Source organism: Gastrolobium bilobum, unplaced genomic scaffold (genome assembly GCF_033153095.1).
Source record: "Gastrolobium bilobum isolate Gb01-03AN ecotype WA unplaced genomic scaffold, APGP_CSIRO_Gbil_v1 utg1827, whole genome shotgun sequence".
Lineage (NCBI taxonomy): Eukaryota > Viridiplantae > Streptophyta > Magnoliopsida > Fabales > Fabaceae > Gastrolobium > Gastrolobium bilobum.
Genome location: NW_026898477.1, coordinates 107,916 through 130,884, shown reverse-complemented (window position 1 = coordinate 130,884; position 22,969 = coordinate 107,916). Strand labels below are relative to the sequence as shown.

The following is a 22,969-nucleotide window of genomic DNA, read 5'->3' as shown; positions in this document are numbered from 1 at the left end:
GAAGAACTCTATTTATTTCCAGAACATGAACAAATAAAAATGTATTCTAAATAAAAAATAAAATAAACTTTTTATTCAGGCAGGTATCTACGTGGTTTTGGATAGAAACTCATGTTATTCATTAACAGAACTCTAAGTGCCGTTTACCGAAAAAAGAACTCTAAGTGCATGCTTGGTTAGTTGGTTTGAATGATAATAAGCATTGCTGGACAATCTATCAGTGTGTAATTGTGGGACATAATAGAAATGTATGTGTCAAAAGAATTAGTCTTCTTTCCTTTTAATGTTTGTTTGGAGAATACTTAAAACCTCTCATAAGACTTCGTTTGCATGTACAAAATTCATGTGCTAAATGTTAGTTTAGTAATAGAATCTATTCGGAAATAGATTCTTTTATATTACATTAAGGAAATGATAAAACTGTAATTTATCTATGAATGATTAGAAACATCTCGCATGAGAACTTACATTTCACACTGACTACTATGAGGTAGACATTGAAATGACTACTACCTCAATTATTCGTTTCTTCAACCCAAGCTGTTTTTCATATAATATTTAGTATTAATTACAAGCACTGATAAATAAAACCAATAGTACAAACACAACATTACTTATTATTAATAGAGGATAACAGCTTAAAATCAGCTCAATTTCTTTGCCTTTCAGAGCTCTAGAACTAAGTCTGCAATGCACAAAAAAAAAATTGAGTCAGGCAGAAGAAGCAACACATAAGACTGAAACTGAAAGTGGGCATACTAGTAGGCATGTGAGAAATTAGTATTCGAAACAAACAATTCATTGGCCTTAGTGTTAGGAAATAGGATTCCATCCCACAGAATAATAACAACAAATAAAGAAAATTGAAAGCAAACCCTCAAAGTAACTAAGGTAAAAATCCACTTGCAAATCTCCCCCTTTTATCACTTTTGTCTTTCTCTTGAACTAGGAATACTCGTCACAAAATACACTTAATATAATATTATAACAATTAATATTATAATATGAAGAAGAAGATTTTGATGTAAGTATAAGGGAAGGGGTTATAGCTCCTTTCCCCCACCTTCCCAAGTAAGTTTCCACCGATATGGGACTTGCCTTAATAAAGATTGTTGAAGGCAAGTCCCACATCGGTGGACACATCCTTGAGAGAGGCTATAAAAGAAAGCATCCCCTTCCCTAAGCAAGTTCCCACCGACGTGAGACTTGCCTCGACACTTAGTCTTTAAGATTTAAGTGTAATAATGATGTGGGAGGTTGTAAAATGTAACATAAGAAAAAAAAAAAAAAAAAAAAAAAAACTAACAATTCATTGTAAAATGTAAGAAGTGCATGTGATAGAGGTCCAAATGATTTGCTATGTAACAATTGTTTGTTGCTTTCATCAAGTGGATTATGAAAATCTACAATGAGTTTATAGATATATGTGAAAATCTACTGTGAGATAGGCCTGTAGAAAATTATTGGGTACTTACAATCTGCATCTGTTTTGATCCAGTGCTCCCTGCTCGCAGATGAATCTTCCTTTGGATGCACCAAGTCTCCTTTGTTATGGCCTCCATCATTGATTATTTTCTTCTTGTTCTCATTCTTTCTGTGCTTAGCAAACTTTTGAGCAGCTGTTGAACTTTCAGGGTGAACTTTCTTGCGGAACATATGGAGAATCTAATAAAGCCACAACAAGAAGTTATAATGGCAAACACAGCTGAAGTCATGACCAGAATAATAAATACTATTGATCTTCCAAGACTAGGAACATAAATAAATAAAAAATATTAATAAAGGCAAAAAAGAAAAAAGGGAAAGGTTGTGGAAAGGGAGACAATATGGGGGAAAAAAGAACATTAAAATGCAAAGCTGTGATGTTAATATGAAGGATGCTGGTTACTTTGTTTGACGGCCAATGCTAAAACCTTTTTATAAAATTTTAATGGAATTCATTGATAATAAGTGCTTTTACCAAAGATTATGGTGATGTGTAATATATTTATTCTATTAAGGATAATCAAGAGTAAATAGAAAATCATGGTGGACTAAACCTTATTCAGTTTGGTCTCTGCTGAAGCAGAATCAATAGGCCCACCACTTATTGAGGTAGAACTTCTTGAACAAGCATGGAACATTCTTTTTTTCAGCTTTTCTTTCATCAGGTTCAGGGCAGATTTATCTGCTTCTCTCTCAGTTCTTTTATCCTCCTTTTCACATTTTGCACTAAAATTCTCCTCTTTGCTTCTTTGAAACAGCTCCCCAAGTGATATCCTGTGCTCTTTCTTTGACACTGTGGTTGTTTCGGATACTTCAATAGCTGTTCCAAAGAGATATCCCTGTAGTGGACAAATTGCAGTTCCATTCCCATTTGATTCTGTGCCCTCTGTTGGCTTTCCACCTAGTGTTATTATGCTAACATGGCTATTTCTCCCAGTGCTAACATGGCTATTTCTCCCAGTGCTAACATGACTAGTTCTCCCAGTGCTAACAAGGCTATTTCTGCCAGATGAATCAGTGCTGACATCATCCTTAGTTTCAGCTCCTAGCACTTTCTCTAGCTCATCATTGATGAGCTTCAGATCATTCTCAGTGACTTCATCTTCTTTTTCGGTTATACTCTCAACAGAGATGCCAAATGTTGGTGTTGATGGGTGAGAAATAACTTGCTCTGAACCAAGTGTTCCAATTGCCAAGAAGCCAGGAAAGATATCATACATAGCAGCAGATGAATCTCCCTCATAGTCGTCATCTGCAGTTGCTGCTTCTAAACCAGCAAAGGATTTTCTAAGGTTGAGACCTTTTTGGGTTTGTTTGAAAAGTTTGATCCCAGAATTTGATTTGTGATAGTTTGGTTCATCATCATGTGATGGCTGCCCTGAAAGACAATTGCAAAAATGCCCTGACACAAACAAATGTAGGAATAACTAGGATAATTGTGACTAATGAGGCAAAAACATTTAAGTGGAATTCTCCTGATCTCATGTTAGTATTCCACAAAGGAGAGAAGAAAACACTTTCATTTTCGTAGACTTAGCCATCAAAGAGGTTCATGGAGTCTTGTGAAACAGTCTACTTTTCAAGTTCCAATTGGAGTCAGTCACTTTTTTTTTTATCAATACTTGAAATATAGTTCATAGCTTTTCAAGGGATGTAGTAATAAGGTAATTTACTGTTGTGCTTTCATGGGCCATATTTGTGGCCATATGTAGTTATACCATTTGAGTTCTCGTTAGCTAGTGCTGGAGTGTCATCGGAAATCTTAAGTTATATGGTGTCTAGCAATGATCAATAAATTCTGCATTAATGTTCTATTTGTTTACTAATTTGATGACTATCACTTTGTTGATGATTGTTTGGAGGAACATAATATTATATGTTGCTTGCTAACGGCATGACTTACCAATGACCAAGTCTTTGAACGGTTCATTGTTATTCTGGCGAAACTTCCTGTGCATCCAGCCAAGTAACTGCAGCAAAGAAATGCAAAAACCAATTTAGAAGATGTTATAGTTGATTTTGGTTATGCTATTCATGATTGCTAATGGATCTTACCTTCATCTTTTGATATTCAAGAAAAATTGTGAGCTTTGATTCCCTAACTTGTGAAGATAAGGTAAATGAAGGGGCTGTTGTTCGTGCTTAAATGATGATATTACATAAGAGAACATTTGAGAAATTGCTGATAACTAGTGATGTGTATAGAGAGGATACACCGAGAAAAACATAGAGATAGTTACAAACATTGTTTGCTGTTATATCTCAGCATTAAATCAAGTGGGTCCTAAACATTCTAATCTGATCATGTGCAAGGTCGACATAACAGTAACGGATATAATTTTTATGCACGCTTTGGTATAGAAAATTTTATTTTTCTATTCATGAGTCCATTTGTTAAGAAACGATACACTTTCTGGTTTGTATTTCAGCATGCATATATATAAGCAAATAAACTAGTTTGAAAGTGTCAGACTCAGGTATTCAGGTGTGCCACGTAAACAGACTTGGAATTGAACATGTTGGGCCTCGTGCGTTTAGGTACTTATGCTTAAATAGTGATGAACTATTGATTCTTGTGATTGGATTTCCCAAATCATTGGTGGGGGCAGAATTTAATATTTAGTTGGATGCCAAAATGGTAAAAAACAATTCGACAAAAATCAAATTATCTTTCAAGTCCAGAGAATGGAAGTAAGAATAGTCTAGACCATGTCCAGGGTCCATCTCTTCAACTTGAGGCAAGTGGTAACCACAAAGTTCCTTGACATGATACTGATAGACCCCTGTTAATGATAAGTTGTGTTTCTTTTCTTTTCAATTATTTTCTTTTTATTTGTTATAATTTTGATAGGGGAATAATTTTTTTTTGCAGTTACTGCTGAAAAAAAAATACTCTGTTGCCGGTGTCTCAAAGCATGCATGGAAACCACATATTATGGACTTAGAATTATGTATGCGGGAAAGAGTGATTATCTGCATCAACTCCGGAAAATATTCCCCGTTTTGCTATTAGATAATAAGTTCTGCGTTGTGTTATTGGAACTAATTGTCTATTTAAATTTTGAGTAATATTAATATCATGTAACTGTACAACAAGTCCACAATTTTTCTTTTTTTTTTCTCCTATCATTTTCTTTCTCTTCACTTTTATCTCTGCTGGAAAATTATGGACAATTGTTGTAACATAATACTTGTATAACCCTTAAATTTTTTTGACAAACTTTGACTAAAATTTGTTAAGATTGGAATGCTTTTAAAGATTTGGATGGTTTTTTTTTCTTGTTGTCAAAATATGCTCTTTTTTAGAAAAGAAAATACTTATGTTATAAAGTCCGTTTAAATATCTATTTAAAATAGAGACATTAGATCTAAGTGGAATCAAATGATCAAGATGGTTTGTTTTCACTCTTATACACAAATGGTTTGTTTTCACTCTCATGCATAAATGATTTGTTTTCTTTTAAAATCTTTAAGTGATTTGTTGCTTATTGACTTACATAGGTTCTGTATCTACAAGTCTACAACACTAATATTATCTTGGTTATGCAATTTGCGGGAAATTTTGATTTGATTTATAATTAAAGATGTCGTCTACTGAACCTGAAGCACCAATATCACAAGTATTATATATTTGATTGATCTTTTGTTAGACAATGATGTGTAATTTATTATTTTTCATATTAAAATATTTGGAATTGATATCATTTTTTACAGGTACTTGAGTATATTTATAATTTTTATAATATAAATTATAAATTTACATATACTTATCGGGTCATGCGGTTGAACCAGTGACCCAATATCTTGATCGGGTCAATAACCGGGCCAGGTTTAATAATATTGCCTTTTATAGACTAATTATAAAATTGATTCAAAATTCAAATTTTAAAATCCCAAAAATAAATATAACGATAGATATATTCTAAAATTAAAAAAACAACGTATCTTCACAGATCAAAAATTACGAGATCGCCCGATTATAATTAAATCTTTCAAAATACGTCTCAAATCTTAGATATCAAACCATGTCAAATTTGTTGTTTTTTCTTGACAAACGAATCACAATCATATATCTACTATTTTATTTGGACTTGAATTTGATAGTCATTTATTACATTTCAAATTGCTTTTTTTTTTTTTAACATGCGAGCTATACTTATTGGGCCATAATTCAGCTTGACTCCAAATTTTTTAATAAATAGTTGGACCATGTGTAATGGACCAACTGTAATTACTTCACATATTTATTACTCAGGTTAAAAACCAATAACAATTACATTCAAGGGAATAAGTGTCAACTAAGTACATATTTTATATAAGATGTTATTATTATTATTATTATTATTACATATTTTGAATGAATTTGACTAGACTGTTGTATCATAAATAATAACAATCAGAACAATTCAATACTAATACTAATAGTATACCAAAGCTTTAGATATGGAAGATACTTATAGTAATAGAGCATCAATATGCAGATATTTCATTATTCAACTAATGACAATACAACTTTAATTTCTCGCTTAACCTTTGAATCTCCAACATTCAAATAGAGTACAATGATGACACAACTAGTGCAGGTTTGGTCAGTAAATTCTAAGGTCAATTTGGTGACAATTATAGAATCAATATTATTCAGCCTATAGTAATTAAGATTTCATAAATCATGTCATCATATTGCATCTAACGACTCATGAGATTTTAAGTTAAAGCCGTTACATTCAAACAGTGATTCATCTACAAAATTTTATTTATGTCTGCACACTTAATGATCGGGGCCAAAAAAATTATTTTAAATAAAATTTTAAATACATAAAAAGCAAAAAAATATAAAATAAAAAAAAAGAAAAGAAAAGAAAAGAAAACTTCAACTTAACATAAAAAAATAATAATCAAAAATTGTATAAAGTTATAGGTTCAAACTTTAATGTTATCATTTATTTATAAGTAAAATAAAATAATACAAGTTATAAGAAGTGAAAATATGGGCCTATTATTTTTATAAATTTATGGTTATTTTTGTGTTTTACCTTTTATTTTTTATTTTTTATCCTGTATATTTTTTTTTCTTTAATCTAATCAGTTATGTTATTTATTCTTACTCCTATTATTTTAAAAAAGAAAGACTTCTAAACTTAATCACAAAAATGATTAGTTGACCTATTTTAAAATATGGGCCCAATTAAATCAAATAAACACATTTAAAAGTAGGAAAAAAGATTTGTCCTTTTAAAGGACACAAGGTTATATCCTTTTAGTTTTTGACACTATATCTTACCTGTAAAACATAGTTATAATATGAAAAATTATTTTTTTTCTATTTCCTCAGTCACTTCAGCTGACGTGGAGAGAGAAAAAAAAAACTATTTTTCATGTTATAACTATGTCTAAGACATAGTGTTAAAAACTAAAAGGACACAATTTGTGTCATTTAAAAGAACAAACACTTAACCCTTGAAAGTAACAATCATGAAACTAAATGAATGAGAGGACTATAATTATAAAATATGAAGGTCCATTAAACTATTGTGTTTTGGGTTATTGTACACAAAGAATAGTCAAAAACCTAAGTCTCAAATGTGAGAACTTTTCTTCGTGTATATAATTATATAAGTAATTATAATTGGGCCCTAGCTAAAATTGTAAGTTGGCCCTAGTTAAAATTGTAACAGTGGTAACAGTCTAACAGATGAAGATATGGAGCTGCTTTCTATGTATGACTAGATAACATATTTCTTCTTAATTTCTTCTTTTTATTCTTTCATCTTTTTCCATTGAGGTTTTCTTCTAACCTTTTTTTCTTATTCGCACTCACCACCCGGAACCCAGCCATTCTACGACAAGGCATGATGTTTCGTTCCTTTCTTCAAGATTTTACGGATACATATTCTTGGAATATGCATTGGTAATTACATTGTCTGTTGGCGAAAAAAATTGATTTATATTTTTGAACCTTATAAAAGTGAAATTCTCTATCTTTGCTGACCATAATTGTTTATTGGGTGTTTCTAACATGAGTGAAATTCACGCCCCCTTTATTTTATTAACAACTTTTTGTTGTTGTTGTAGTTATTGATTTTATTTCTTTTGAAAAAATGGAGTGTTGTTTTACGTTTACCTTTTTAAAAAAATATATATTTTAATGTAGAGTTACAGTTGCTATTGGTAATGGAATTGAATTGTTTATTGGAGTTATTTGTATTTTATTTCACAACAAGAATGCAAATTTTGGTTATTAATTAGTGGAAACTGTTAAAGAGAAAAATCAATGAAGATATATGTATATATATGGAGTATGAAAATTTCTTATACATATCCATTAACAACTTCTTCTTTTTTTGTATTTTTAAAATATCTAAACACTAATTAAATGATTTATGTGGATCCAATGTCATTTAAATTATTTTAAACATTTGTCGCTGATTATTCTATGTTTCTTTTTAACTGTGAAGTTTGTTGTCCCTCTATGTTAATGTTCTTCACAGGTCACGCGGCTAGGGGTATAAATGGGCCAAGTTAAGCCAATCTTTGGCTTTGATAGCCTAAGTCTATGTAAAATATTTGGAACCTATATTGACCTATTAGTCTATTAAATACTTGATTTATGGCCTGCCATATTATAAAAAACTAAAAAAAACCGAATCCGACTTGTAAGGCCTACAAAGTTGCAAACTAAAGTTTGTAGGCCCAAATTAAATTAAAATATAAAAAACAAAAAAAGTTTATTCACAAAGACCACATGAAATCAATTTTTATTAACATCACATGAAATATGCTTTCATTAAAATCACATGAAATAATGTTATCAAAGATCACATGAAAATGTGCATAAAAATCACATGAAAATTTTATATATGTATATATAATTTGTACTTTCTTTACTAATTTTATTTTATATTATATTCTAAATTTTAAATAAATAACTATTATTTGTTAAAATAACACCCATCATATTACTTTGAAAATTTTATGTAAATTTTTTTCCTATTAAATTTATGTAATTATGAATTATTTTTGATAATTTGATATGTCAATTTTTTTTGACCCTACCTAAAATTAAATTCTGACTCCGTTACTGTATATATAGATAAATAGATAGATAAGAGCGAGACTTTAAAACGGGATGAAAATAAATGTTCTCTATAGCAAAATTATTGGGCTAGAAATAAACAATAAATTAATTAGGTTAAGTGTGATCATTACTCTTTCAAATCGGCTTTTCCTAGATATAGAGACATCTTATCTATCACTTCTAAAATCTTGATACAACCCACTCTGAAAAAAAAAAAAATACCTATGGTTAAGTATATGGTCAAGAAAATATTTTTTTGGATGTCAGGATAGGAAAAGATAAGGTAGATACAGCTCATGGGTTTCTTGAGTTTGTCGATAAGTTCATCCAGATTTTTCTTTTTACTGCCCCAAGGTTGTTCTCTGTGCCTGTGAAAACACAATTCCTTCTATTACAAATTTGTGTTGCGTACGCATATGCATAAAATAGTAATTTCATCAAAACAGTATGACAACAATTTTATATTAATGCATGGTCCTATATATGCTTCTACTCACATAATTTCCTCAATCTCAGCATGATAACCTTCTGCCTTGTCGAAGTAGACCATATAAAATTGTCAAGCAATGGCACGCGGCAAATCCAAGTGAAGAAAGTTGTCTAGATATATAAATCCATGGAACTTTTGGCAAATATACAATTCGGTATAATATCCATAACTAGATTATGTTATTTGTGATTTATTTGATCTTGAACACCTAGCACGAAGGAAGTCCAAAGATGATTCTATTTAAGTGGACGTTATATCATATTTAACTAAGGCAAACTCTGCAAAGAGGGCAAGGAAAGAAAATCCAATGATATAAGACGGGAAAGAAAATGTATATCTAAGATTAAGAATCTTTTATTGTTTCAAAAGTGTTATGAAATTGTGGTTAGTTCTCTTGATATAGAATTTGTTTTTACCTCAGTTCACCCACTTAATTTTCCTAAAAAATAAATGGAAAGCTTGAACTACTCTAGTTCCGTGAGATAAATGTAAAGAAAGAGTTCTTAATAAGTTAATTTACTGTTGCGCTTTCATGGGTCATATTTGTGGCCATATGTAGTTATACCATTTGAGTTCTCGTTAGCTAGTGCTGTAGTGTCATCGGAAACTTAAGTTATATGGTGTCTAGCAATGATCAATAAATTCTGCATTAATGTTCTAGTTGTTTACTAATTTGATGACTATCACTTTGTTGATGATTGTTCGGAGGAACATAATATGTGGCTTGCTAACGGCATGACTTATCAATGACCAAGTCTTTTAACGGTTCATTGCTATTATGGCGAAACTTCACTATAAAAATTAAGGTATTTTGTGGGAGTCAGATTTGTAAATTATAGGAGTCTTTGACCTCACAAAAGACATTTGTGACATTCACATAAACCTTCACTTTTGCATGAGCCACAACACATTTTGTGGCGACTTTGTGTGAAACGTCACAATTTGTTTAAGTATTTTTTGGAGGTTTTGAACCCCACAAATATTACATTTTCTAGAGGTTCCAGACTGCCACAAATATTATCATTTTTGGAGGTTTTGAACCCCCACAAATGTCACTTATAGACCTCCACAACATTTATAACTTCCTAGAGGTCATAAACCTCCATAATTTTTTTTTATCATTTTGACAGATTTAAACCTTCATTATTTATCAATTTTCTGGCAACATTAGATTGCTAGTATCTAAAAGTTAAAAGATTTATATATCGTAATTTGAAAATTTGGCGCATCACTTGATTTGTTAGCCAATTCATTATTTACTTCTTAAATCTCTTACGATTTTCTTGAGAATAATTACTATATACTAGTTATCCAAAAACAACACTATAGCTCCAGAACAGATAAATGAAAGTAAGAACCACAATTAAACAGGTAGGACACGATCAATATGGTTGAGAAAATTGAATATAATTTTCAACAATTGACGATAATATTGTTCGTCAACTGAATATAATATTATTACACTCCAAAAAAAAACTAAACTATAATAAATAGAAGGTATTCAAGACACGAACTAGGGTATTATAATACATTCCCAAATATATAAACTCAAGTTTATGGATCCATACGTAATCAAGCTGCTGTGTCTTTATTATGCTACTTTTTGCTGCCCTTACTAATTGCAACTTTCATATTTCAACATCACAACTATTCAATGAGGCAAAAAAAACTTGAATCCAGTGCTCACTACAGTGCTAATCTTGGGAAAGACTAAAAACTATGATGAAATTTTTCAGAGCCATGGATATCGAGGCAGTGCATCTTTTGATTCAGAAATACTGCATACAACTCAGACCTAAGAATGTAAGTTCCCTTTGGGCTATGCCTTGTAATATATGAATTATGCAGTTGGATGGAGAACTTATCAACCAAACTACGGCGAAGAAAGATGTTTAGTTGTTTGTCTAAACTCATTTATAATGGTTTTTGTTTCCTTTTAGTTTACGTCTTACATAATTTATACTACGGTTCTAGAGAATTGAGGATTTATATTATACAGTATGGTATGCAGATATTTTAGAGAAAAATATTCTGATTAGCTTATAGTCAATACTCTAATCACACTGCGCACTATCAATGGACATATAACCAAAACGTAGGTGTGTGCATTGGCAGTAACAATAATTAAGTTAAAAATGTGTACTGAATCTCGAGCTGTTTAGATTTCCCAGTTGATGTGGGACTTTGCCTTTAGTTGCTAGAGATAAAAGTCTTATCCTCTGATCCTTAACATACTTCATTGTTGAGATATGAATAAGACATATCATAATCCTTTAATGAATATGCTGTTAAGATATATGGATATAGTCCATAATATTATTATCTTTGAATAGGGTTTAGACTTTGTACGTCTCCCCCATTTATAGTTGAAGACAGTGTTGAGTAAATTTGCATAACAATCTTCATCTACAAGTTTGATTTAATGACAATTTGCTTAGATTAGACTCATGAGCAAAAGAAGATTAGGTTCCAACGAGGATCGATGATTTGAATTTGAACGATGAGTTATATATGTTATGTGTAAAATGGTTTGGTTTGATTCGACCCAATTACAAATCAGTTTTGAAACTATTCGTAATTAAATTATTTTAAAAAATAAAACCGTTTCAACTTTACGAACTAGTTTGAAAAAAACCAGTTTTTTTGTTTAGTTTGTTAGGAGGGTTGTTATTGTGGGGAGAGTGACTATTCTGCCACGCTTGCAAAAAATTTTACCAAATTACCACGTCAACAATAAATTTTGTTAAAATGTCACGCGGCATATTTCGCTACACTGTTTAGCGAAATATGTTTGGATATAATTCGCTACACAGTGTAGCGAAATATGCCATGTCAGGCTGCACAGTTAGAAAAAATGACACGCGTCAAGCAGACAGAAATTTGCTACACTGCGTAGCGAATTATGCTTGGATTTTACCTGCTTGACGCGTGTCATTTTTGTTGACTGTGCAGCCTGACATGGCATATTTCACTACACTGTGTAGCGAATTATATGCAAACATATTTCACTACACTGTAACAAAATATACCGCATGTTTGACAAAATTTACTGTTGTTTTTGATAAAAAATTTTGCCCGACAAAATGGTCACTGTTACGTTATTTATCGTGGTTCAGTTTTTTTATTTTGCATAGCACTGCCCTTTTTAATCTTGACCCACTGGAGAGAGAGAGAGGAAAATTACCCAAAACTCTCTTGCGAGCTCTCCCCCTCACAATCACAATTCACAAGGTCGCAATGTGTGAGTTTCTTCCCGAAGCCGTCGTTGAGGAAATCCTTCTTCGCCTACCGCTCGAAAGCATTGGGAAATGCATGTCAGTGTGCAAATCATGGAACATTATGATCAAAAGTCACAGCTTCATATCCTCACACCTCCAACGCTCCCTCCTCTCTCCTCCATTCTTCCTTGGCCGCTATTTGCATGTTCCCACAAATGACGGTTACTATTCTATCTGCTCACCCTATACCCGTTACTCAGCTTCAGTTAATTTTACAAGATACTCCAACTTCGTTGGTGCCCTCAACGGCGTCGTTTGCCTTTCTTGCGATTCTGAATCTGATGTCATCCTTTGTAACCCTTTCATAGACAGACACGTCCAGCTCCCAAAGCAGCTTTTCCCCATTTACAGATCCTGTCTTGGGTTTGGGTTTGATTCCAAAAATGATGATTTCAAGGTTGTGCGTGTTTATTATGAAATTGGTGGCATCATGGCACAGTTGTATTCCCTCAAAGAGCATGCTTGGAGATTTATTGATTCTTCATATATAAAATTAACTGTCAATGATTGCCATGAACAATTATTTTTTAATGGGAATGTTTATTGGCTTCTCTGTCATGATGATCGTTATACCCGAATGGAGCATTGCATATTGATGTTCAATGTAGCAGAGGAGAAGTTCAACAAGATTGAGGTTCCACAGCAGTTGAGTGTTTTGTACTTGAGCAAGTTGGGAATTACTGTGATTGATGATTGCCTCTCACTTATAGAATACCCCGACAAGTTTATGGATAACACTAACTGTGACATATGGATGTGGAGAGAGTCATGGAGTAAGATTTATAGTGTTTCTTTACGGGGAGGGATTACACAGCTAGTGGGACTCACAGGTACTGAGGTTTTAGTGCTCCAACTCCAATTACATGGTGGAATAGAAGCGCCCTTGCATTCATTTGATCTGAAAAGTCAAGAGATTCAGAGTCTTTGGATGAAAAGTACAATGTTATGTGCTAGTAATTTCAGAAAGAGCTTGGTTTTACTTGACAGAGAAAGCAATGTCATGATTTCGTGTATGTTACTGATCCTTTGTGTACTGTAGTTTTATATTTATTTGGTGGACTAATTTTATATTCCATGATTGCTTATTAATTGGTTGTTGTTTATTATGATATGCAGTGTGAGGCCAAGACAATGAATCATCCTGAAGTTGAAAGATGATGGACAAAACAGGGCAGTACATGTTCCTTGGGGGCCAAAGATTTTTCATCAAATCTAGTATTGTGTTCTGCTCTTGATGTCACGATGATATATATATATATATATATATATATATATTCTTAGGACTTCTAAGCATAAACGTTGAATGATTTACTTTTTTCTAATTTTCGGAATTCATAACTTTTGTTAGTTTAGCTCTATTTCCCGATATCTATATTTTTGTTTTTGTTTTCCCGTTGGCATTTGATGCTTTTCTTATTTTAAATCAAAACAAGACTTTTGAGTTTAGATATGTTGATCATATTGCCAAAAGATGGTGGAGACACATCAACGTTATCATTGTCGATGGCCAAGACTGATATGACTTTTTACATGCTATCCAGTTGGATCAAATTGAGCAAGATTTCATTATTCATTGTATCACTATTTTCCTACTCTGTGGACATAGGCTAGATTATTCTTACCACTTAGCTGAGTTCTTATTCCTTTTTAGTGAAATCACTGGGCTAAGTCTTTATTCTCCATATTGTTGGCCCGTTGCCTTTCACTTTTATATGTATTGTATACACTTCTGGTAATCATATTAATATATTTAAACCCCGGTAAAATGCTTGTTTATGTTCTTCTATCCTTCTAAAGATCTTCTAGACACAAAAAAGAATGCTGGTTACTTCTATCCAAATCTTTTAATACGATGTTAGTGTAACACTTTGACAGTCAGTACTCCTGCTAAAGATTTTGCTAATATCTAATATATTTATTCTAGTTAGGATAAACAAGAGGAAATAGAAAATTATGGTCACCTAACTATTGAATCTGTGTGCACACCTTATTCAGTTTTGTCTCTGCTGCTGAAGGAGAGTCTATAGGTCCACCACTTATTTTTGAACAATCATGGAACATTCTCTTTTTCATCTTTTCTTTTATCAGCTTCATGGCAGATTTATTTGCTTCCCTCAGTTCTTTTGTCCTCCTTGTCGCATCTTGCACTACAATTCTCCACATCTAATTTGCTTATCTGAAACAGCTCCACAAGTAAGGTCCTGTGTTCTTTCTTTGCCAGTGCAGTTGTTGATTCTATACTTTCTATTGGCTTTCCACCGAGTCTTGTTATGATAACATGACAACTTCTGCCAGTGCTGAAATGACGTTTTTTCTTTTTTCTGCCAGATGAATCATTGCTATTATCATATCCTTAGTTTTAGTTCCTTGCACTTTCTGTAGCTCATTTTTTATGAGTTCCAAATCAATCTCATTGTATTCATATTTTTAGGTTATATTATCAAGTACCTACTGTACTTGCAACGTCATCAGAAATCAAGTTATCAGTTGTCTAATATGATCAGTAAGTTCTGCATTCAATGTTCTACTACTGGTTGTTACTAATTTGATTGTCATCACGTTGTTAATGCATGTCTGAAGGAACATAAATACGTGGCTTGCGAACTGCATGACTTACCCAAGTTTCTGACCTGTTCAGTGCTGTTATGACAAAATTTCCTATGCATAAGTAATGCAGAAACCAACTAAGAACAGTATGTATAGTTGATATTGGTTCTGCAAGGCATGATTGATATTTGATATAACCTTTATCGATCGTTTAATATTCAAGAAAAAATTTGAGCTTTGATTGCCTAACTTGTTAAGATAAGGTAAACGAAGGGACTGTTTTCGTGCTTAATCTATGTTATTTCATTAAGAACTTACAAGAAATGGATGAGAAGCAGACATGTTTTTTGCACCGGCAATCACTTATTGTTTTCGCCAGTTCCTGGGATGGTATGTGCCCACCAGCGCCAGCCCACTATTAGCTTCAGCCTATGAAGCACCGATGTAACATCCCCGTCTCGAGCCGGTTCAATTAACATACATATGATAAAACAGAAAACAGCGGAAGACTTAACTTACGAAAATATGAGCTAACTTTTTCTTTTTCTAACTTAATTCTTTCTCGGCGTAAACGAAAATCGGGCAGAGTTTCCTCTATAAAGCGGACAACTGGGGATTTTCCAATCCCACTCAGAAGCATTTCCTGATAAACAGTTTATACAACATATCAATTCGGAAATACCAGATATCCAAATATAATCGAATACCCATACATGGGCGCATGCATAACATGGCTCCGTGCCGCTAAATCTAACAGCATGCCATCAAAACATAAACCTATCTGAATACTACATCATCATATAACGTTCCTGAATACCCAAATGTACATGCATCAAACTGACAGACATGTACAAAACATATACAGGCCATATACAAAATAAAGGATCAATATCATGATCCATCAAATGCGAAAATACTAAAATACATCAAACACTCCAAAAAGGTAGCAGCCTACAGCCACTCAAAATCCGGTCTGTCAACTGCCTCAGCCACGTGTCGTGTCCCTGCCTAGTGAGGACTCACCGGAAATCTGGGCACCTGAAAATGTGTCCCCAAAGAGGGGTGAGATTACAAATCTCAATAAGCTCCAGGTTTATAGAGAATTCTCCATACCCCTGGCTCACTCCTGCATGAAAGTCAGATACAGAGTATACAAATACAACATATAACAGATATCATAACAGAACAGAGCATATATCCATATCATATCAGAGATGTGCGCCGTCATTCCCAAGGGAGGACCCCAAGCGGAAATCAACGCACGTGTTCCCGAGGGAGGACCCCAAAGCGGAACCAGACATATCAGAGGAGTACACCATCAGTCCCGAGGGAGGACCCCAAAGCGGACGTCCGGGTACTATACAATCAATGGCCAGAGATTGTTACAGAAATCAAATTACAGAAGTCACATCAGAGCAAAACATATCATGTTATCAAATAACTCTATATGAATGCATCTATACAAAGCATCTAAATCACAGTCATATAGTCCAACCATAGTTCACTAACCATGGTGGAGCACTCAAGCAGGAAAAGACTCCTTAAACATAGAGCTTACCTCTTGAAGCTTTACCAATACGCTTACTTGTGGAACAAGTTACTTTTATCGCTTCAAGAGATTTCCGATCCTTCTCAATCCCTAGGCACACCTAGAGAATAATTTACAATGCATCAATAAAATGATGCAATACCATAATTATTTCATAAGCATACATTTTATCGCTTATTTTCCTTTCTTTGCATTTTTGCCAATCCTATGCCAATACACAAGTCTAGACCTCTTTATAACCGTTGGTGTTCTTTAATTTAATCAACCATTCCCTTAGGAATTTTCAACATAAATCATGCTATTTTTCTTCAAAACTCATCACCTTTATACAATTTGTTACAACACATTTTATTTACAATAAAATGTACAAAATATGTCCCTAAATACCCTATAGGTCGAATCCTACAAGGGGAATTTCCAAAGATCCTTCTCTTTTACAATGCATTTTCGTTACTTCATTACAACTTGCAAACACCTAGGAATGCTTCCACTAAATTCCTATTTTGAGTTTAGACACCAAGTCCTTTTTACTTAGGCATTCTTACTAACTCATCCATTTTCACTCATTTCCAACACACTATACCTTCACAATACATAATATAATTTTTTCCACAATAACTCCTACTCACTCCATGATGGCCGAAACCTAGGAGGAATATGCAATAGGACTTTTAAATTTTTATATCACATGTGGATGCTTACTCAACACTATAACTTCCTAAACAACAATAATCCATCATAAATTTCACATTCTAACATCAATTATTTCCCAACAAAATATGCTCATCAATTTCATAACTTAAATCATCAAAATAATATCATGGAAATAGAGGTTTCTTACCTCTAAACACTTGTACAAAGCCTAGAGAGCAATCTCCAAGCCAAGCTTCATCCAAAAACTCACTTTTTCTCCTCCAATGAATAGTAACTCGAAAATGAGAGGAGGAATAACTCTTCACACACTCAACTATAGCTCAAATGGATAGGTGGAATGGATTCATTGAGTGGTTTCCAATCAATTTCATGTGGTGGGTCATTGGATTTGGTGGATGGATGATGAAGAAATCAAAGAAGGAAAATTTGAAACCCTAGCCCCTTCCCCTCCATGTGCAGCTCGGCCATGCAAGAGAGAGAAGAAGAAAATCTGAAATGAATAGTGTTTCATTTAAGTGACAAGGCTATATAGGCACATGTGGCCATTTTCATCGGATGTTTTTTTATCGCGTATTTTAACTTAAATTGACCCGGAACTAACTCAAAGCTACAAACATATTTTTTATTTCCTAAAATCATTTACATTAATTTTTTATTTCCTAAGGAACAATATTCATAATTCACAGTATGGTTTTTGCACCGTTTTTGACGAAATGCACTGTGCATCACTAATTGTACTTCCTTTACTTACGAAACTTAAAACTTATAAACTTATCATTTTCTTGGGCCTATATTGACTTGCTTGGCATATATTGGACTTTCTTATTCTTATTTCATCAATTATTTATTTCTGGACTCTACCGGTTGCTTAAACAACAGTACAAAATACCCAGTAGAAACACTATTCACGAGATTTTCACGGAAAGTGCCAGACTATACAATTTTTCGTTCTGAACTCATATTTGTCATCAGAATTTTCAAATTATGTTCCTAAAATTATTTTGCTCATTTTAAGCTCTACCGGTTAATTCACAAAACTGTAAATTCTCCGGCAGAACGCACTGTTCATAACATAGTCATGATTACAGTCAAAATACTCGAAATCGCTCACTGAATCTAATTATGGCATTTAAATCCTTAAATTAAATCTCTAACTAAGATTTACCAGTTAGGGTCCTTATAACCGACACTTCAAAAATCTCGATGTGTCGTGCCCGACACTTCCTGACACTCTCCGACATTCTGACACTTCCTAATACTTCAACGCGCGTTGTAGAAACTCAAAAAAATGTCCAAATGTTGCGTTGCGTTTTTAGTTTTAACTATTAGATTCGTTGGATTACTATTGTCATTTTATTGAATTTTATATAAATATTTGTGATATTTTATGTTTCTTTGCAAAATTAATAGGTATTATAACTTTAGCTTCTTCTTTTTTGTTAAATTATTGAATATTAAATATAATACACGCAACATAATTAAAAATATTTTTCAATATTAAAACGTGTCCTAATATGTCGAAATCTAACATTTTTTTAGAATAACGTGTCGGAGTGTCGTATCGTATTGTGTCCCGTGTCGGTATCGATCGGTGCTACATAGGCTTCAGCACCATTTTCTTAGAAAATTCATAACTTGAGCTATAGAGCTCCAAATTGAGCGCGGTTTGAACCCTTGCGAAGCTAATAAAGAGATCTATAACATAGTAGGAGATGAGAACCATAGAGGAAGTAGAGGATTTCCAATGTAATAAAAAGTGAAGATGATTTAGTGTTGAACATGAATAAAATGAGTTTTAAGCCTTGTTGGTTTAAGAGGACTACTTGATACTTTGTCAAAGCAATGTATGACATAGTTAAATAAACATTAAGTGTTCCACATATTGTTTTAGTTATGATTACAATTTTTTGAATTATTTTAATTACAAAATTGATTTTAAATAGAAATATTTATTAATAAAAAAAGTTTATTCGTATTTTAATTTAATTATTGTGATTGTAACTATGGTTAATGTCATACCTAATGTATACAATAGGGTGTTACACCACATCCATCATGTTATTACAATAGTTGTTTGCTATATATGTTTTCCCCTCATATTGTGAAAATGTAATGTTGTTTGAATTAGTTTAAAAAATAAAAGAACATGAAGTATATTGGAAAGATATAGAATAAGTAAACAAGTAGAAAGTAAAAAAGAAAAAGAAAAATTGAACGCAATAAAGTTGATTATGTTTTATAGTCACTCTCAAATATATTTGATATCTATCTAAATATTCATATATAATAATTAAACAAATAAGATATGAATGATTGAATTAGGATATGAAAAATGGATAAAAAAAAATTTTAACATGATAAAATTGATTTTATTTTCTTGACAATCTCAAACAGATTTGATGTTTATTTAAATATCAATATATAATAAATATTTTTTAACTTTATGTCATTTAAAATGACAAATACTTTATGTCATTTAAAATGACAAATACTTTTTTCTTTTTTAATAATAATAATTCAATAAGCAATAAGCTATTCTATCTACTTCTTTTCTGCCTACCTTTACCACTCTCTAACACCATTCGATCAGAATCTTAAAAGAGAGAGAAATAATAAAGTTGGATGAGATTCTAATCTAACGATATTGAAAAGTGGTAGATAAAAAAAGAGATGAGTAGAATAATCTATCCCTAATAATAATAATATAATTATTAATTTTATTTTTCTTTCTTTATTATCAATGATACGATGTTATTTTATTAATAAGTACTCCCCACCCTGGGAGTGCTTTTTTGGTATGACGGTGGTATTGAAAATTGGGTGCGAGTCCTAAGGGTGAAAGTGAGCTGAGCTGCACCACTAGGTTAGCCTAGTGGTGTGGGGTGTGTGTGTAGTGTAGGGTGTTGTGTTCAATTCCTTGTAACCTCCACAAAAAAAAGTGAGTTGAGCTGAGCCGAGCTTTGTCCTGAAAAGCCCAAGTCTATGCCAAAAAATTTTAATTTTGCCTGGCCCGAGTCTAGTACGAGTCTAACTGTTAGCCTGCCTTGACCCGTTTATAAAAAAACAAAAGGTCTGGCTTGACCCATTAGCATGTTAATTTTTAACTTTCAAGCAAAACCATGAATCAATTTCACAAAATACTCAAATTGTGTTGCTAAAACAAAAAGTCACAATTTTAACATCCAAACAGAACCATGAATCACAATAAAACTCATCACAATTTGCATTTAAGTTACTTTCAAAAGCAAAATGCTCAAACTAAGTAACATATATTTCATCAGATCCAACAAACAAATCTATACTATGTAAATTAAAATAACTACATGAATCCAACAAACACATTATGATGCTTGTAGTAGTCAAAAACTTCTCTTTATCTTCTCTCCTCTACAAATACAATTCTAAGATTACACAAGTTGACAAACAATTTGTAAATGTGGAAAATAAAAAAGAAAAATAAAGAATAGAATAAAAAAAATAAGATTAAGAAACAAAAAATCTTTTAATAGATTTATATAGGCAATCACATACTGAGATGTTGGTTCCTCTACGTAAAAAATAAAGTCAATTTTTTATTAAATTTAATCAAATATAATTAAATTATAAAATATTTCAATTGATTAAATTTATACCTTTTAATTTTTTTTCAAGTCATACCGATTACGTAGCCAATCTTCGCATATATAAACTTGGATGATATCTTCAGTCAAGTTAGAACGATAAGCACTAGTAAACTCTTCCTTCAGTACTAAATATTGATTCTGATGATACTGTAGAGATTGGTACAGATTTTATATCACCTTTAAAGATAGTATTGATGTGGGAACGAACCTAAGTCCTTCCACCACTTACTTAGCTCACATGCACTAGTTGAACTATCACAATTTGATACTACTATGAATAAAATTATTTTATTAATTTAAAATAAATAACATATTATAGGCCGACCTGTGAGCTTATAAGCCCGGTATATAAAAAAAAAGCCTATCACCTAATTTTTAATTAAATAGGTTTTTAAAAGTCCGAGCCTATTTTATTTAACTATATATAATAAGTCAAGTCCGGCTTAATATAGGCTAGACCGTAGGTCCTTGTAGATCGGTCCAATCCACTTTTACTCCTAGATGCGACAGTATATTTTATACTATATCTTAATGATAAGACATAATATAAAGTACACAAGTAAAAAAAATTTCTATCCCACACAAGATAAATTGACGCGGGACACTCCTATTAAACGGATGTAGATGCGACGGTAGTATTGGAAATTTTCTAAAAGGACCACCGAACTAAAAAAAGTCTACAAAACTAATTAGGTTGGATGGATAGTATATATTATTAGTTGAAATGAATGATGACATTGCCATTTTTTCAAATAAAAATTACTAATTTATTTTTTTTTTAAAAAAGTTGCTAATTTTTTTAGCCGATAAAAGTTGAGCCCTATTTGTTTGAGTAAATGTCAAAAGTCTATTAAATTAACTAAATTGATATTAAATTAACATTATATTATTATATTTATTGGGTTAAATAATATTTCAAATTGTAAATAATTATTTATTTGATGTAAGATTTTAAGTTTTTAAAATTTTAAAAACGTTGAACGTATTATTGAAAAGAATAATTTGATTATTGATTTTTCTGCTTTTTATCCAAAATTTTCAATCTCTAGTATCTTATTTATTTATTTTTCTGTAAACATCTTATTTTATTTTTAAATTCGCAAGAATTTTGAAATATGATTCTGTTTATTGGATGACATTTCAAAATCTCTACAAATTCAAAAGTATTAAATTTATTGTTAAAAATGATATTTTATTTTTTTTGTTTCTTCCAAAAATTTCAAAAACTTAATTGTATATATATTTTTTATTTCTACTTCAATCAGAAAAAAAAAATCGTCGTATCTAAATTAAATTTCTAATTCTGACACGAATTTTTTTACGTGTCAACCCGAACACGAATTTTCGTGTCGTGTCACGGGTCGACCCACGTGTCATAACCTATATTGACACTCCTACGTGTGATTGACAATCATTAGAAAAAAAAATTATTGATTACCACGGTCTAGGTAAATATTAGGAGTATAAACAAATATTATGCAGATAAGATATTCATCAAAAATAAATCTTTAGTGTATCAGATTTGGATATGTGTTCGATTCCCGCTGAATGCATTCTTGGGGAGGGGGCTGAACTTTTAGCCATCACTGTTCTCCCGCACTCCGGATTAGTCCCATAGCCGGCTCAAAGAGTCGAAGCTCGTGGGGATACCGGAGGGAGCCAACTCGTCTCAAAGAGATAATTAGGGTTGGGTAACTCCAAAAAAAGAAGAAGAAGATGCACTGAATTTAGCATATTTGTCCATTTATTTTGTGATATATGAATAAAATATATCACATCGAAAAAAAATAATTGATATGATATTTTTTATGTGTCACAAAATGAATGAAAATATATACTAAATCTTTGGAACATCTTGTGCACTAAAAATTTATTCACAATCCATAATGTTTACAGGCATCGACATGGCATTGACATGTTAAGTAGATGATTTGTATTTTGCTTTTGGTTCCCTTCAATTTACGAAGCGGAACAATTATATTTATTTAAAAAAAACTTCACATTATATAAATCATAATATAATATAATATAATATAAATATTCATATAAATTGAATTGATTATAAAATAAAATCAATGTTGTTTATTATATATTGATATTAATATCTAGATAGATATCAAATATATTTAATATTGATAGGAAAGTAAATTAAATTTATCATGTTTAAATTTACTTTGTATTCAATTTTTAAATCCTAACTCTATTTATTTATTATATATTGATATTTAAATAAACATCAAATCTGTTTGAGATTGTCAAGAAAATAAA

At 31.8% G+C, this 22,969-nt stretch overlaps 2 protein-coding genes across 2 annotated transcripts; one reads left to right on the top strand and one right to left on the bottom strand.

Moving 5' to 3' along the window:
* Positions 1 to 614: 614 nt before the first annotated feature.
* Positions 615 to 3,546, bottom strand: LOC133316642 (protein LAZY 1-like). The gene is made up of 5 exons (XM_061518425.1): positions 3,541 to 3,546; positions 3,389 to 3,455; positions 2,040 to 2,863; positions 1,476 to 1,665; positions 615 to 685 (listed from the first exon to the last, which is right to left on the bottom strand). Exons 1-5 carry the CDS (start codon positions 3,544 to 3,546, stop codon positions 666 to 668), a joined length of 1,107 nt encoding a protein of 368 aa, XP_061374409.1. The 3' UTR covers positions 615 to 665.
* Positions 3,547 to 12,287: 8,741 nt separating this feature from the next.
* On the top strand, positions 12,288 to 13,165 carry LOC133316641 (F-box/kelch-repeat protein At3g23880-like). Its single transcript, XM_061518423.1, has 2 exons — positions 12,288 to 13,101; positions 13,143 to 13,165. Exons 1-2 carry the CDS (start codon positions 12,288 to 12,290, stop codon positions 13,163 to 13,165), a joined length of 837 nt encoding a protein of 278 aa, XP_061374407.1.
* The last annotated feature ends 9,804 nt before the right edge of the window (positions 13,166 to 22,969 follow it).